Raw genomic sequence first — 18,674 nt, 5'->3', positions numbered from 1 at the left:
AAAGGACCAGTGACTAGCCATCACGACTCAGTTCTCCTAAAGGACCAGTGACTAGCCATCACGACTCACTTCTCCAGTAAATATTATTTGGGGGCTTCTACCCCACCTTAGATCATTTAGTTCCCAAATTAAAAAAAAAAAAATCTTTCTATTTATAATAAGCCTTAATGAATCAGAGCTGGGCAGATATCAACCATCTATACTAGTTTCTTTACTTCCCTGTCAGTAACCTCAAGATTTCACTTTTCATGTTCCACCTTGGCTGCTCCTACTCCAACAGGCCAGCCCTCATGGCTATGCACTCATGATCCACCTGCCCCATGGCACCTTCCTCCTTTCTCCTCTTCCCCCTCTCCTCTGCTCTCTCCTCGGACCCTAAACCTAGGAACCGAAGCCCCACCCACCTCTCCTGCCCAGCTCCAGGCTGTAGACATCATTATTAACCAATGGTTTTAAATTAAAAGCAACAAAAGGTAGCGTGAGAATTCAGTCATCTTGGGACACCTAGACCTTGGGATACAGAATTTAGCCTTACAATACATAGCAACATACCAAACCTCAACAATTCCCCATTTTTGTCTAAATAAAATGACTCTTTCTCTTATAATAGTAAACAACATATACTGGAACAATTATAAAACAACAATGAATATTATTAGATAAGAGTTAAATTCAAAAGCCAGTCTGTTTACATTTGGTAGTTTAGATAAAGTATTCTATCATCTATCCTATCTTGGTGGGTTCAGAGTTTTGTATCTAGATCGTTTTCTATCCTAATTTGTATTACCATCCTAAAATCATCTTCTTAGACTTAGAACATCTTCTTAAATCCTAAACATCTTAAGCTCATAGTAAGAGTATGATTATCGAGTCTTCAACCCCATCAGAGGCCTGAGAAGGAATAAATATTACCTGAGTGTGATAATTCTGTGTGTCCTCTTTTTCTTCTCAATCCCTTCCCCCTTATCTTAGAAAGAAAGGAAAGCTAGAAATGCCCCAGTCTAGGCTCCCCATTTTGTTTCTTCCCTGTCCAAGACCATAACTATTTGTAACCATCTCCTTAAGTGACAATATACCTAAAACTCATAAAATGATCAAAACTCTCCACCCCATCTTAATGGAATGGGACCATGGTTTCCTGAAATTGCTTCCACTGACTTGGGGCAAAGAATGCCTTCAGGTGTGCCCAAAGGAAATTGAGAAAATGTTTAAGTCAAAAAAAGTAGCTGGCATCATTTGTTGTCCAGTCTCTATGTGCTGAGAAAGTTAAGGCTTAAGTGAAGGTCTGGCTGGATCAGTCTGTAAGGTTGGACAAACTGAGGTCATTGGGGGTCAGCAGCCCTCTCTGAAGCTGTTTTGAAAGCAAGTCTCTTGAGGAATGGCATCAAAGCGGTGTGAGGCAGTATCAGGTGTCCCAGCATCCTCCAGGGTTGATCTCATTAGTACTGCTTCCTCTGTTGTCATTTTCTGAAAAACCTAATTTCTTACGAGTAATACATAGATCAGTACCAACAATGTATGGAATGTGCAAGGTGCACAGTTTAGCCGGTGATGGCCTTCTGCTCTCCATCTGAGAGATGAAGAACGTCTGTCTTTCTTTCTGAACTAGTTGGTTATATGACTAAACTGCAATATAAGACTCCGTTCATGCAATCTGAAAGAATAATAAGCCAAGAAAATTCTATAGCCCACAAGATTTAGTGGCCATGCTAAGCTGAAGTTCTAACTAGTCAGTTCCAGAGTTGTTTTCATAGAGGGTTTAGCATTGTACATTACTGGTTCATTTAGTCTTTTTGATTTTCTTCTTTCTTTCTGCAGCCAAGGTCTTCAGGAGGCCTCCCTCTCTCAAATCTGATTTTAATCAGTTTGGATGAGATCCAAAGCCTTTCCTCCTTTTATGTTGACACAAATACAAAGCCTCTCCCCAACATAGCATACCTGTTGTCTAACAGTTAGAAGTCATCATTAGTATAGACGGATCCAATCTAGCAGCCCTGTTTTTATCCAGGTCTGCTCCATTTTGACCTCTCTCAAAGAAATGTACAATATCACCATTACCATTGAACATATAACTCTTTTCATTTTGATAATTCAAAAATTATTGTATGGAGTCCAAATAACCTCCTCTACAATGACATGCATTTATTATTACTTATTGAGAAAGGGTTTCTCTGTGTAGCCTGGGGGTGACTCAGATTTGCTCTGTAGATCAGACTGGCCTTGAACTCACAAGGAACCTCTCTCTTTGTTTCCCGGGTATGGTAATCAAAGGTACAAATTTATCTATTTAGTATCTACATGCCCTTGATAACATCTATATCAATTTTTATTGCCTTCTCCATTCTTTGGAGACTACTTTTTCTGTGGCTATATCTATCCCTTGCATTTTCCTCTTTTAATTTAACATTCTTCCCAGTGTTCAACTTTACTTAAACTCCTTTCCATCCTTATGCCCAAGCATAGTGTGCTTGCTCAGAGGTCTTAGCCTGGGTAATGTATTGCACACTAGGCTGAGTTGCCATCGGTTCTCCCGTGGGAGCCTCACTTTCCAAGGAGACTGCCTGGCTCTTCAGAGTAGCATGGCACCCGACCTCGAAGGGGATAGCAAGACCCCAGTCCATGCCATCTTAAGCTACACTAGTCTGTCAGTGTGTCCAGTTGTATAAAATGATGGAGTGTCACATTTAGACCTTAACTGGCATTAATCCCAAGTCTTTTTACATTTAAAATAATATCACATTGACTCTAGGACACGTATATTTATTTGATTTATTTATCTCCTCTGACAAAAGGCATTTGTATTCTGTATTGCCAAGCTGATAATTAACATGCACTACAGTTAATAAGCTTAACAGTATTATTTTTGTTCTCTCTCTGGTGGTCTTTGGATTCCTTGGTTGGATGCGTTTCTTCTGGAAAGATAAAAGCAAAGAGCCTTGCCCTACTCTAACTCTGGAACCTGACATAGACTAGCAGAATATATCTTTCCTAGGAGAAAAATGCTTTTTAGCAACAAAAAAAGCGTTATCTTTTAAATTGAAATTATAAATATACCTTATTTGGATAAATATACCTATATTCCCCTTTCTCTTTACATAAAATTAAGATTGACATGCATATATCTTTTAAATTACTAAGGATATTTATACTTACTATTAAGCAAAAACTTATATAGTACCTTTAAGGAAAAAATGTGTCATTTTGGATTTTGGACTGTCCTTTATAATCGGCTTTATCTTATTAGCAGGGAGTCCCACCCTGACTTCATTGTGTAGACCAGGATGGTCTAAAATCTACAGAGATCTGCCTGTCTCTTCTGCTGTGTGCTGGGAACAAAGGCATATGCCACAGCCACCCAGCTCAAATATTTCACATCAATTTCAAATCATTGTAACTCTTTAATTCAGAAAACAACAAAATTGAACTGTAGTGATATTCTGAATTTACTTAAAATCTTAAAAAATCTCCTATGTTTTAGTAATATCAAACAATAAAAATATCCTTGCTGATAAACTGAGGATAATAATTTAAGGGCTCCATTTATTTCCTGAACCCATTCTTTTTGTGAATGAGCAGGCCCAGCTCCTTGGTCCATACCCTCCCCTTCACACACTCTGTGCTCTCTTGACATTGCCCTAATCAATCAAGTTACCTCCTCTGACTTGCTGTACACTGAAGACATTGGGCCTTGGAAGTCATGGACCATCTCTAATTTGATGTTTTATCCCCAGATGTTCACACAATATAGCAGCTAATAAGCATTAAGCAAATTATGTCTGAATTCATTACAAGTAAATAATGTATTTACTTTTAAGTAATGAGCAAGAAACTTTCCTTGTCCTTGTTTAAGTTAGTTATTCCAGTGGGTTTCAAACTTGAGCATGTCACAGTTCTTGGAAGCTGGTAAAATATGGATCATCAGGACTGACACCCAGAGTAAGCAACTGACCCCGGGGCATTCCTTCTCTAACAAGTACAAGGGGGACAAACACTTCCCACCTAAGGACCCTATTTAGGAACCACTGACTTGACTGGACACTCCACTTCCTACCCGCTCTTATAACACTAAACTTCAGTCTCTTTGCCTTTCAGGAAAAACATTAGGAGAGAGAGCTATTACCAGAGCGCCCATGAATGGACACTGCCATCTGTGGTAAGCACGCGAACCTCCTCAGACCTAACTTCCCAGTACGCATGTCTCTCGCTACACTGCAGGGAGTCTTAAAGAACACATTGCTGCACTGAACTGGCCAGCCATGCTCGCTCACAGAAAGACAGTGGGTAGTGCTGCAACTGTTATGGCTGTGCTTGCCCTCACATGGTTCTCATTAGATTATGTTCTAAATGTGAGTGGTTCCTGAGAATCTAACAAGTCTCATGCCTTTGAGGATAAATTATAATTAAATCTAATTAAATATAGGTTTTTTTTGAAAACATATACTAAAGTTATGACATGTTTCTGAGAAAACTGTGGGCCAAATGTTCCAAAGATTGGAAGCATGGGGGTCATTTTCTTTAACCTGATGAGTCACAGAAAACAAATTCCACAGGTCAAGGGAAATCCTGTCTGCGAATTGGGGAGCACAAAGCCACAGAGGCTTGGGTGGGCATAGGGTGGGGAACTTTGAAGCAAGAGAGGAAAACCACTTCATGGTTCTGTCTGTTTGCTTTTTTTTTCCCCCAAGGGAGGTGTCCTCCTTCACTGAAAAAAAAAAGAAAAGAAAAATAAATTGTTTTAAATTATCCTTCCATTTATTTGTTGCTCAGTTTTACATTTTTTTTTTTTATTTTTAGTTGTTGCTGCCACCACTGACTTTGTTTCTCTCATGAGCTAAATGAATATACAGTTACCCTAGATACAGCAGAAAATTAACTTATGGTCGTTTCTTGAATGTAGGTGTCTTAGTTGGGGTTTTACTGCTGTGAACAGACACCATGACCAAGGCTACTCTTATAAGGACAACATTTAATTGGGGCTGGCTTACAGGTTCAGAGGCTCAGTCCATTATCATCAAGGCAGGAACATGGCAGTGTGCAGGCAGGCATGGTGCAGGAGGAGCTGAGAGTTCTACATCTTCATCTGAAGGCTGCTAGTACAATACTGGCTTCCAGGCAGCTAGGAAGAGGGTCTTAAAGCCACTGCCCACTTGACACACTTCCTCCAGCACAACCATATCTACTCCAACAAGACCACACCTCCAAATAGTGCCACTCCCTGGGCCAAGCATATTCAAACCACCATAGCAGCTTTCCATAAATATACCCCCTCTGGGGTTATTTTGTTTCTTTGGGGACATCCCTAGGCAAAGTCTATCTAAAACAATTATCTTTTCGCTGTTCCCAAGATACGTAACAGCAGAGCTGTCTGTTTATTTTGTCATCAGTAGGGGGTGCTCCATTCACAAGGAATTGCTTTAGCTTTCTGAAGAAAAATCCAGTAGTTTTTGTGTACTCCAACTTCTAAGAAACACATGGCAAAATGTGAAATGAACTTGAGAAGCTAGAACATGGGACTTGCTCCTCAGCACGCCATACATTAGTAGTAGCCTCTTCTCACAATAGGAAGGCAGCTCTCACATTGGTGCTTCAGTTAAGCCCGGAGGAAAGGGGCAACTGAGAAGTGAACCTGCTGGTACAGACTTAAAAGATCACTGCAATGGATAGGAGTCTCGGATTTTATATCTCCACTTAGTTTGCCTACATCACCTTGTATACTTTAAAATTGACATGCGTGTTAAAGACTTCTGTCCCTTCACTTTGAGGAGCACCTGGAGTGAGTTTGTACTGAGAAAGCTATCTTCTCTCTTCATCTCCTTTGAAACTGGGTGTCTGGGACCTACTCAGCCAGAGCAGAGTGCAGAAAACAGTCGTGTTTCCCCCTTAACTGCCTTTTATCTTCTCCTCTCTACTCCTCCTCCCATGGCCTTTCTTTCACTTCCTCTCCTCATTCCTCCTCTACACCTTTCTCTGCTCCTCCCTCTGTCCAGCAGTCCCGTGGACCCATGAGAAATCACATTACAAATATACACTGTCTTCAGTGAGGACCTTTATCAATATGAGTTCTCAGTTTTTGCAGAGAAACAATATCAGATCTTCTCTGAGGGCTCTGTAAGTACCCGAGCCCTGGCTTGCTAAGGTAGCTGGTGCTGAAATCTCCCTCAGTATGTTGCCCACTCTGCCTTCCCTTAACCTCCTCCACCCTCTTTCCATTTTTGTTGTAAATCTAATACCTTGATCATGACAACAGGACTTAATTCCCAGATTAAGTTTTATCATCACAAAGTAATGAGCCAATTGTTTCGTGTGTTTTTTTTTTAATTATCAACTTTTAAAAATGTTAGGATCAATTCAATTGATGAAAATGTAATAAATTTTAATGTCAGTTTAACATACACTCTTAAAATGTATTCTATCTACTCAATAGAAAGGCCTTCATTCAATCAAATATTAAAACTTAATGTGGCAATGAATGAAAGAGAATCTTAATCTTTGACTTGTGAAATAACACGCGGAATTTAGATAAACTGATCTCATAGCTAGCCCTGTTGCATGTAATTTTAAAATGAATCCAGTTGCAGGTGCCAGCAACACCTGTCTCACGCAGCCCCCATGGCTAGCTTTGCCAAACCTCTAATGACTACCCTGCAGCTATGCCCTTTCTCCTATCCACCTGAGTGCCGCAGGTGGAGAATGCCAGGCAGCCTTAGTATTTTAAAACCAGCCACATAGCACAACTGCTGGGCAGAGAATTTCTCACCTCATCCTCCTTAGCTTCCACAGCCACTGTAGGCCAGGCTACACACTATAGGTCCCCAAGAGTCACATGCATGTCTGCTACTTCCTGTCTGCTCCCCAGCCTCATCCAAATTCCTCCCCTGCCTCCTCTCTCTCCTCTTCTTCCTAGGACCGAGAAATCCCACCTTATCCTTCACCCAGCGATTAGCTTCTGCCTTCTTTATTGACCAGTTAAAATGGGGAGAAGATTCAAATGAAATCACCAAAGTGCATGATCAACTCCTCATCAGGGCAGCCCCTCTGAGGGAAGCAGAATTAGCATTAAAATACAAACAGCACTAGGCTGATCCACAACATAGCCCTTACAATGGTAAGGGAAATCTTATTCTTCTGGGAGTCTTTCAGGGTAAATTAAGGCATTAATAAAACTTCTCATTCAGTCAATGAGAATGGCAAACTGTGCTATGAGTGGCTAAATCCACTCATCTGTTTTGCAAAAACAAATATTCATTGGATAGCTGGGGTTATAGGCCAGCTTGAAAAAACACTTCCCTACTGCAACTTTAAGGCTACAGAAGCATTCTATAAGATTCTGTTGCCTTCCCACAACACCCAGAGGAAGCTCCACCCCTTCATGATAAAAGTCTTGGAAAGATCAGAAATTCAAGACCTATATCTAAACATAGTGAAAGCAATATACAGTAAACCAGTAGCCAACATCAAACTAAATGGAGAGAAACTTGAAGCAATCCTACTAAAATCAGGGACTAAGCAAGGCTGCCCATGCTCTCCCATTTCATTAAATATAATACTTGAAGTTCTAGCTAGAGCAATTAGACAACAAAGGGAGGTCAAAGGGTTACAAATTGGAAAGGAAGAAGTCAAAATATCACTATTTGTAGATTATATTATCGTATATTTAAGTGACCCCAAAAATTCCACCAGAGAATTCCTAATGCTGATAAACAATGTCAGCAAAGTAGCTGGATATAAATAAAATTAACTCAAACAAATCAAAGGATAAACAGGCTGAGAAAGAAACTAGGAAAATGACACCCTTCACAATAGTCACAAATAATATTACATACCTTGGTGTGAAAGATCTGTATGACAAGAACTTCAAGTCTCTGAAGAAAGAAATCGAAGAAGACCTCAGAAGATGGAAAGATCTCTCATACTCATGGATTGGCAGGATTAATATAGTAAAAATGGCCATCGTGCTGAAAGTAATATACAGATTCAATGCAATCCCCATCAAAATTTCAACTCAATTCTTCACAGAGTTAGAAAGAGCAATTTGCAAATTAATTTGGAACAACAAAAAAACCCAGGATAGCCAAAACTATTCTCAACAATAAAAGAACTTCTGGGGAAATCACCATCCCTGACCTCAAGCTGTATTACAGAGCAATAGTGATAAAAACTGCATGGTATTGGTACAGTGACAGGCAGGTAGATCAATGGAATAAAACTGAAGACCCAGAAATGAACCCACACATATATGGTCACTTGATATTTGACAAAGGAGCTAAAACCATCCAGTGGAAAAAAGACAGCATTTTAAACAAATGGTACTGGTTCAACTGGTAGTTAGCATGCAGAAAAATGCAAATCGACCCATTCTTATCTCCTTGTACAAAGCTCAAGTCCAAGGGGATCAAAGACCTCCACATAAAACCAGATACACTGAAACTTATAGAGGAGAAAGTGGGGGAAGAGTCTTGAACACATGGGCACAGGGGAAATTTTCCTGAACAGAACATCAATGGTTTATGCTCTAAGATCAAGAATTGACAAATGGAACCTCATAAAATTGCAAAGCTTTTGTAAGGCAAAGGACACTGTCAATAGGACAAAATGGCAACCAACAGATTAGGAAAAGATTTTTACCAAACATACATCCAATAGAGAGCTAATATCCAATATATACAAAGAACTCAAGAAGATAGACTCCCAAAAATCAAATAGCCCTACTAAAAATGGGGTACAGAGCTAAACAAAGATAAACAGAGATAAACAAAGATTCCTTTTCAACACAGGAATATCAAATGGCCAAGAAGCACCTAAAGAAATGTTCAACATCCTTAGTCATCAGGGAAATGCAAATCAAAATAACCCTGAGATTCCACCTCACACCAGTCAGAATGGCTAGGATAAAAAACTCAGGTGACAGCAGATGCTGGCAAGGATGTGGAGAAAGAAGAACACTCCTCCATTGCTGGTGGGCTTGCAAGCTGGTACAACCACTCTGGAAATCAGTTTGGCAGTTCCTCAGAAATTGGACATAGTACTACTACCTGAGGACCCAGCTATACCACTCCTGGGCATATACCCAGAAGATGCTCCAACGTGTAATAAGGACACATGCTCCACTGTGTTCATAGCAGCATTATTTATAATAGCCAGAAGCTGGAAAGAACCCAGATGTCCTTCAACAGAGGAATGGATACAGAAAATGTGGTACATTTACACAATGGAGTACTCAGCTATTAAAAACGATGAATTCATGAAATTCATAGGCAAATGGATGGAACTAGAAAATATCCTGAGTGAGGTAACCCAATCACAAAAGAACACACATGGTATGCATTCACTGATAAGTGAATATTATCCCAAAAGCTCCAAATACCAAGATATAATTCACAGACCACATAAAGCTCAAGAAGAAGGAAGACCAAAGTGTGGATACTTTGTTACTTCTAAAATACTCACAGGAACAAATATGGAAACAAAGTGTGGAGCAGAGACTGAATGAAAGGCCATCCAGAGACTGTCCCACTTGTGGATTCATCCCATATAGTTACAAAACCCAGACACTACTGTGGATGCCAAGAAGTACATGCTGAAAGGAGCCTGATATAGTTGTCCCCTGAGAGGCCCTGTCAGAGCCTTACAAATACAGAGGTGGATGCTTGCAGCCAACCATTGGACTGAGCACAGGGTCCCCAATAGAGGAATTAGAGAAAGGACTGAAGGAGTTGAAGAGGTTTGCAACCCCATAGAAAGAACAACAATATCAACCAACCAAACTGCCCAGAGCTCCCAGGGACTAAGCCATCAACCAAGGAGTACACATGGCTCCAGGTACATATGTAGGAGATGATGGTCTTGTCGGGCATCAATGGGAGGAGAGGTCCTTGGTCCTATGAAGGCTCGATAGATGCCCCAGTGTAGGGGAATCAAGGGCAGGGAGATGGAAGTGGGTAGGTGAATAGAGAAACACCCTCATAGAAGTAGGAAGAGGGAGGATGGGATAGGAGGTTTCCAGGAGAGGGGGAAACCAGGAAAGAGGATAACATTTGAAATGTAAAAATCAATAAAAATAATTTAAAAAGAAGATTCTGTTGCCTTTACCATATCATCCTAAAATACTCTGGGATCAAGATAATAAAATATATTTATAATATGTTGGCCAAATAAGTTTGGCTGTAGGGATAAATATGTCTTCCATATGAGTCATGCTCTATTGTGCTCTATTGTTTATGAGTTATAGCTACACAGCTTATGGCATATGAGTTACATAACAGTCTGTTTCTGTTGCCTAAATACTTAAACAATGCTGTGTGTGTGTGTGTGTGTGTGTGTGTGTGTGTGTGTGTGTGTTTTGATTAGTAAGCAGAGCCATACAATGAGTAGAAAAGCAGAAACTAGAACTTAAATATTGTATTCTGATGTTTTCAGCCATCCTTCTATTCCAAGAGGCTGCCTGCCTCTGATCCCTACTGTATATACAGTGTTAGTGCTGATTCACAAATAGGCAAGAAATGAGTGGGGTTGTGTTAGGAGTTGTTGAAATTATATGACTGTCCCTTTTAATAGTACCTTCAATAGCAATGCAAATATATATATACATGTGTATACACACACACACATGTATAATCAAGTCTTGTGAAAGCAACAATACTTCAAATAACCTCTAGATGGAGGTAATTCACCATCATGTAAAGTAACTTCAGGAGTCCCATCAGACTTGAGTTTGAGAAATAAAATATTAAATTACATTTTAAAATGAACACTATAAAAATAATATACACATAACTAGAGTTGATTAGGAGAAAGGAAATGCTGAGCGCCTTTCTGGGAAAGGGAACGAGTGACCTTGGAGTTTATGACACAGAGGAAAATAGTGTTTTAGACTCAAGACAGATTTCAGAACAGATTGTACATGTCCTAAGTCCCAAAAGATATATTATTTGAAAGAATAAGAGTCCTTCCTATAATGTTTATAATTCATGGAATTTGTCTTTTCCCTTCACTCACAGTAACTTAGAAGGATTAGAAATACTCCATAGTCTAGAAGTCTTTGGAAGGAATGATGCAGTAGAATTTTAGCATTTCAAAAGTATTGAATTGTTGCATAAACAGTCAACTTAGGCCTTTGTCTGTTAAAGATATGGGATAAATAATAATAGGAAATATGAGGATGCGCTGGTAAACTATCACATATTTAAGGAAAGGACACAGCACATTTCTGCCAGCTCTTCCAGAACGCCTCTGTGTAGCCCAGCACTATTGTACATCTAAAACAAGATGAAGTGTTATAAGAATCCTTCTGGCCAGCATCTCTCATGACTATAGAGTTAGAACTGGTGTTACAATATAGCAGCAAGCTGAATCTCAACAGTGTAAGAAAAGCACACGCAGTAGCCATGTAGATTCTTTCCTGGGCTTTTGAGAAGCGGCTTTGACATGTAAAAATCATTAACAAACTGAAGAGGAACAAAGATCATATGCTGACATCAATAAATGTAGAAAAACACAGTGGACAGACAACAATTATTCATGGAAAGTACAACAAACAAAACCTCTCAAAAACTAGAAGAGTGAGAACTTCCTCCACTTAGCGGAAAACAAGCCCCAGAGAAGCGATGGTTCACACCATTGCTGATGTGAGAGAGCTGCTTTCCTGCCACATGAGCACGGTAGATGAGGCAGGGTAGGGGTGCTCCTCACGCCACAGCCCTTCTGGTTCTTCTGAAAGTTCCGGCGAATGCACAGAAGGATGTGAAGCTACAGACCAAGAATGAAGAACTTGACTCTTTGCTGAAGATGTGACAACCTTTACAACCCTAGAATTTAGTCATCAACGCAAAGTTGCAGGATACCAATTAATGTCCAAAACCCTGTCGCTTGTATATATACTAGGAATATGTAACTGAAATTTAAAATTAAAATACATTGCCATTTGCATTACCATGACCCCCAAACTCAAATATTTAGGTTTTAATACATATAAAATGTGTACAAGATCTCTATGAGACAAACTGCAAAACTCTGATAGTGATATGGGGAACAATGTAAGTGGAGAGCTAGTTTGTGCTATAGGTACATAGCCCCAGAACTGTCAAGATGTCAGTTTTCTCAGTATGGTCCAGAGATTCAATACACCACCAGCCAAAATGCTGTCAGCTTATGTTGTGATATTGTGAACACATTTTATATGGAGACACAAAAAACCCAAGTCAGAGTTGGAGGAGGGGGCAATGCTGAGGAGGAACACTTGGTGACGTGTAGGCTCTGTGCACTAACCCAGATGCAGCAGTGACCCTGGGCCTGCAGGCAGCAAGCCCAGATTCCACGAAGGGGGTTAAGAATGCTCTGGAGCAGTGCACTTTAGTATCCAATGTCTGGGTTCAGAGGAACAAAACCCAGTCTCCTTTAAAGCATTGGATCAGCGATCTGCCTTACTCTATGTGCTCAAGTCATCTCTAACAGGCTGGCTTGATTGTTCTCCCTGCCCCCTACTGTGGTGGGTTCCATTGGCTGTAAAGAGAACAGTCACAGCTAAAAAGGGAGTTTCACTCATTGTCCTTGAGTAGTTGACTTCTGTCATTTGTCTTTTGTCTCCCATGTAACAGTAATGATGTTATTGTAGTAAATTAAGAAATTTTCCAATCATTTTTGTACTTAGAAGGTATGTTCATTCAGAGAAACAATTAAGATAGCATCCAAAACCATATGCCCGAACTTTGTTTTTATAACAATATAAGCTGATCACACTCTTAACGTAGTTAAATGTGTGTATTTTGCATCTGGCAGCAGTATTCTGATGTCCTCTGGAGACTTGCACAGACAGAAACAGGTGTGAAAAACAATGTTTCCTCCACTTTTAAAGTAAATAAGCCAGTTGCTGAAGAAACACTGTGTCTAATCTATAGTCAAATAACCATTTCTATAAACACTGTATTCCCAGTAGGGTGTGGGGAGATCAGTTATTCATAGAATAAATGCACTCTTGTACTAATACATTGTTTCCAGGAGGAACTGAGAGAAATGGGGAATTTTTCTCAAAGCATGTTGTAAGATTATCCTCAGTTTTATTTGATTTTAATAATGATAATTTTTCAAAGACATTTATGGAGGTCAGGGAATCTTTTAAGTGGCCATGCTCTTTAACTACTGGTTTTAATATGCTTGAAACTTTATAAATCTTTTAACACTTTGTTATCTAATTTAGTACATGACTTGGCTTTTTCTGAGAGCCCAGCATCTGGTGTTGGCTAAGAGCTCCTACTTGCCAGGCATCCTTCAAATCACGTCACATTCTGTGGCTCCTTTTCTTTCACCATTCATAGGGCATAGACAATGTTCCTATGCCCAGTTAATGCCAGAAGAAACAGGGTTTACATTAATGTCAAATATCTACTTGTAGGGCCCTTGCATCTCTATTAGTGCTTCTGAAAACATTAACTAAGTGCTTTAGAGACATATTTTAAGTGTTATGTAATAGTGGCATTTGATGAATATTTGACCTGACAGCCACTGCTTTTTTTTTCCTCTTTCCAGGTATGCAGTTTTGTGTGGTTATGTATCTGAATTTGAGGGCTTGCAAAACAAAATTAACTGTGGATATCTATTCAAGGTACAGCTTCATTTCACTAACCACTATGAGATTACTCGGCATATTGAACACTGGGGGGTTACTTTGATGTTTGAACAACAGAAAGTGTAATAGTTAATACTGTAACAAAAACAATCAAACCATTGGAGGTTGGGGGGGGGTAAATATTATCCAAGATGGCACAAGATAGTAGTACCCACATAGATGAGTGTGTTGGCCTTTTTTCCTCCAAACATGGACGATTAGCCCTTTGCTCATGAGCTCACTGGCATATTAAATAAGACTGAGTAATCTGCAGTCTGTACTTGCCTGCTGTGCCTCCCAGCCTTCTCAATGCTGCCACCCTTTGATACAGGCATACAGTGCTGACCCCCAGCCGTAAAATCTTTTCGTCACTACTTCATAACTGCCATTTTGCTACTGTCATTAACTGCGATGTAAATTCTGAAATGCACTCTGCAACCCCTGTGGAGGATCATGACCCACAGGTTGAGAACCACTGCCTGCCTTTGAGACAGGAAATGAAAAACAAAAGGTCTAGCCTAAAGCTTAAAGTTACCACAGTAGATGAGCAAAATAGGCAACTTGCCTACATAACCATGTACTATTGCTGTTCATTTTTGTAACCCACTAACTAATCTGACTCAGTAATTGTGATGGAAGAAAGGGCCCTTCCCTGAATCCCAGCTTCCGGTTCTCACTCTGACAGTGCTGGAGGAGGCTTGGGGTGGGTATGGATTCCTGACCTCTCCGGAGCCTCTGTTTTCCTTACATCAAATCCTGCTTCGTGCCGTCTGGTATATGTGGATGGCTAGTTTCACTGCAGCACTGAGCACACTTAAGCATGGCCTCCTCAAGGGCCATGCTTCAATTCCATGGGCAGGAGATGAATTCTTGCTGAGATATAAGTGTGTTCGTGGTAAGGAGTGGGGTAGCTGCTGAGACATTCTCAGACAGCTGAGGTCCCTGGGATGTGTTAAGGCTCCGTTCAGCAGTATCTGAAACTAGATGACTTTTCTGTGAATTTTTTTTGCAGAAGCATCTAGATATAGCCATCCAGCTTTTGCCTGAAGAACCCCTTTTATATTACCTCAAGGGAAGATATTGCTATACTGTAAGTTACTGTCTTTGCTTAGAACTCTTACTTGAATACTATGTGGACACTAGATACATTTTCAACAGCCTACATAATCTTTCATGTTTTTACCTGTTACACACTGGAATGAGCATTATATATTATCATTTCTAAGCTTACATTTTGTGTATTATATTTAGGTGTGTGTGTGTGTGTAGGTGTGTGTGTGTGTGTGTGTGTGTGTGTGTGTGTGTGTAGTTCTTATCTTTCCATGGAATTGCAGAAGTCATACTTTGGATTCCCTCAGGTTGAGATCAGCTATTACACATGTTTTGTGTCCAAATGTACCAACCATGGCTCTTTGGAAAGATCTATTTTTATTACCAACATTATTAAGCATAATTATATGTTAAGTTGCTGACCCGAAAATGACTTTGGTTTCAGCTGTAAAATCTCTTCCCCCCCCCAATCCCCCTGCTTCCTTTTCTTTTTAAAATTTCAATCTGTACTGCCAGGGATCAAACTCAGAACCACCTTCCACATTCTAGACAAGTGCTTCACCACTAATCTGCAGTCCCCAAAAATGTCTTTCGACATGATACAGGGCAGGGTTAATTTCCTTCAAGGAACTTAACTTGATGGGATATTAGACATTGAAATAGCTCAGACAGAGGCAGCTGGTCAGCCTGAGGCCTAGTGTCTTAAATAATACATTAGTTTGCAGAAGAGTTACAGAATGAAAAAATCTGTCTAAAGAGGTGCCTGAGAAAAGTGCGAGACAACCAGCTACAGTTTGTAAGTAAGGAAATCAGAGCGAGCAAAAGCTGAACCTTCTCATGAAGGCCATGGGACTAGAGAGAAGGAGGCTGTCTTTATTGGAGACTGCAGTATGCCACATGTGCATTTTATGAGTTATATTTCTTTAAAATAAAATATAATTTAATATGAATTATATAAATATAAATGCATTTAATCTATTTTAAAGTACAATTATTTCTGGAGCTACAGAGTATATAGCTATGCAAAAATAAAAGCTTAATTAACTGTGAAAGAATTTGTAACTTAATATGCTCCTAATACCAGCCTCAAAACTATAAAATAAAAACTGACCAAAATATGCATATATTTGCAAATTGAAAAGATCCTCATAGACTTCACATGCTTCTTGATGGGGCATGGGCAGTAGTGGATGTGCACATGTGTGTGCATGTACTTATAAGGCCAGAGGTTGACATCAGATGTCTTCCTCAGTAACTCACCACATTATGTTTTGAGACAGGATCTCTCTCTGAATCTGGAGCTCACCAATTCTACTAGACTGGCTGGGCAGCAATGTTCAGGAATGGCTTGTCCATCCAAACCCTTACCCCAGTGCTGAGCTCACAGTCAAGGGTCCTGCCCTTCACCTTCTGCTTGAGTGCTGGCCACAGGGCACAGGTTGGATATTTGCACAGCCAACCATCTTCCCAGCTCTTAACCTGCCTTTTTTGATAATTAAAGGATCAAGAATATAAAAAAAAAATCATGTGTAAAAGCGCATAATAAGCTTATCAAATTCCACATATTTAATAATATATTTGAATAACTGAACTTCAATTATGCCATCAAGTAGATTAAAGCAATGTTAGGTTAAAAAAAAAAATCACAAAAGGAAATAAATGGTGTGCTACACTTTTTACAAAGCTTTAAAAAACAAACTTGAGCAAATCAATAAATAAAATTATATAGAAATGCACAGTTTTGTGAGCACCAGGGACCGAGCCTTGTGCATACCTAGCAAGTGCTGCCCGTCGGAGTTACATCCCTAGGTCCATGGGTTTTGTTTCGGTTGTTTGTTTTCTTTCATTTTTTGCTTGTTGGCTTTGGGGGTTTTGTTTTGTTCTTTTTATTTTTGTTTTTTGGTTTTTTTTTACTAGAAAATGACTACCTAAAAATTTACAAGTGAGTGAGAAGATGCTTGATTTCACTGAGAGGACGTGAGCTTCATCAGTGCCTTTAAATAGTAGCATTTCTGAAATATGATACATGCCCAATATTCATATTTGTAGAAAATAAAAAATAAAGCAAATGGCAATATGAAATTGAATCTGATTGCTATTTTCATTATGAGCAACTCATCCATGCTTGTTTTGTTCCAATCCACCCTACCCCTTCCTCTCCACTTTCTCTTCTAACCTTCCTACCGCTCCTCCCCCCACCTTCAAAGGCTCCTTTTCTTTATACCCACTGAGTGTTGCCAGTGTGCATGGATGTAGGGCCATCTACAGAGAGCTTCCCAGGGGCCCGAGGAGTGAGGAAGTCATCTCAGCCCTCCGAGCTTGCGCTAGGCTCAGGCTCATGTTATATGTCCATTTCTGAGAAAGCGCTGACTCAGAGGAGAGCATCCAGTAGGCAGGAGTAGCAGAGACAGGCCGCTCACTGCATCCTGTGGTATACTTCTTACGAGTTTATCAACATCTGTTGTATGCATATGCACGTAGATACACATATGCTTACACATGTAACTAACTAGAGAGATATCATCCATTTCTAAGAGTGATATTCCTTTGTATGTGTAGGTCTCAAAACTCAGCTGGATTGAGAAAAAAATGGCTTCTACTCTGTTTGGGGAAATACCATCTTCAACGGTTCATGAAGCTTTGTACAACTTCCTTAAGGTGTGTTTGTCTGTCATGTGTAATTGCTTTGCTGACACAACTTTGAACAGTTAAATGGGGTATTGCACATATCTAAGCATGTAATATGTCTACCCACTAAATTAGCTTTTTATCCACCAGGTCTCTGCCTTACTCTGAAACCAGTTAAACAATGTTTCCAGTCAGCTCCCAAACTTGACACATATAGGATTTCCAGTTCCCAGCTTAGAAATGCTCAGCTGGTGGAGTCAATACGCATACTCCAGTTATTTTGTTGTTTGGAGGAGGGATGAAGGAGAATAATACATGAGTGAAGGTTATTCAGATGAGATTTTCTTAGAGCTAAGACAACTACGGAACACAGAAGGAGGCTGAGTCATTCTTGCAATGGCTCAAGATTCTTGCCAAATGAGGAATATTGAGATGAAGTGATTAGAGAGGAGAAACACCTGGTCTGGTCTGCACTGTGGGTGGCTCCCCTGACCCTTTTACCCTACAGGCACAATAGCACATCCAGGTCTCTAGCCAGGGATGAGATAACAACTTCCTCTGATCTATTCCTCTGTCTGTATTCTCTTCCATGCCCAGGCCATACACTGTTCACCTGTCCGTCTTAGACTCTCTCACAGACATAGTCACACATGTACACAAGTAAGTTCTTTGATAGTGAAAGTTGAGAACAATTTAAAGATCTAATAGAAAAGTACTTAATTTAATGAGAGTATATCCAGACTTTGAAATACAGTAGATCTTTTAGGAACAATACAGTAGATCTGTGTATGCTAACTTGAAGATTTGTCTGTGGCTCCAGGAAGGAAAAAAGTATAGAAAAAAAATCCCCATTATAGGTGTTAGTTTAAAAAATAATACTTTTGTTTCTCTATTCAACAAGTCACCTGATAAGATGTGTCAATGGTGGTACTCCTGGAGAATGGGATTGAAGCTGAGAATAAAATTAGAAAGGAGAAACTTGCCTTTTTAAACTTTGTAAATAACTGAATCTCTCAAGTTCTTTGTTTCTTTAAAGTCTTCCCTTAAGTTCTGCATTCCTCTGGGCCGGCGTGCCTAACCACCTCAGCTAGAGGTGGCTCAGAGGCAAAGACCAACTTGGGTCCTCAGAAGAGCTCTAGATTAGTCCTCTATCTGTATAGGAATTCTTTCCCCGAGAGATTAGGAACTGCGGGTAAACAGGTAGAGCAGGCACACTAATAGTGCCTTCTGCTTGGGCCAGCTCTCTCATGGATCCTATATTTCCTTTAAAAGCACTGCATGGGATGGACTTGAGGGGTTATTGATGTCATGTGACATGCCCATAAGCAACCAAGTGTTAATCTAGTAGAAGGTGCTCGCCATGCCCTGCTGTTGTTTCCTAAGCAGACTGAGGACT

The 18,674-nt window shown here is 39.9% G+C and overlaps 1 protein-coding gene across 14 annotated transcripts in view; it reads left to right on the top strand.

The window, feature by feature from the left end:
* Rmdn2 (regulator of microtubule dynamics 2) overlaps nt 1–18,674 on the top strand; it is an 87,489-nt gene that overhangs the window by 31,917 nt on the left and 36,898 nt on the right. For 11 of the 14 annotated variants that reach the window (XR_004114058.1, XR_004114057.1, XM_031355270.1 and 8 more), the window contains 5 exons: nt 4,093–4,153; nt 13,522–13,597; nt 14,613–14,690; nt 17,210–17,308; nt 17,876–17,938. Coding sequence is in view for 12 of the 14 variants with exons in the window: in XM_031355270.1 (XP_031211130.1) it covers nt 4,093–4,153; nt 13,522–13,597; nt 14,613–14,690; nt 17,210–17,308; nt 17,876–17,938 (377 nt within the window). In the remaining 2 variants the exon portion in view is untranslated. The remainder of the gene's footprint in view (nt 1–4,092; nt 4,154–13,521; nt 13,598–14,612; nt 14,691–17,209; nt 17,309–17,875; nt 17,939–18,674) is intronic. The other 3 variants (XM_031355279.1, XM_031355273.1, XM_031355274.1) reach the window with 1 other exon arrangement.

This window comes from Mastomys coucha, unplaced genomic scaffold, assembly GCF_008632895.1.
Source record: "Mastomys coucha isolate ucsf_1 unplaced genomic scaffold, UCSF_Mcou_1 pScaffold6, whole genome shotgun sequence".
NCBI classification, from domain to species: Eukaryota; Metazoa; Chordata; class Mammalia; order Rodentia; family Muridae; genus Mastomys; species Mastomys coucha.
This window is presented reverse-complemented; position numbering and strand designations above follow the sequence as displayed.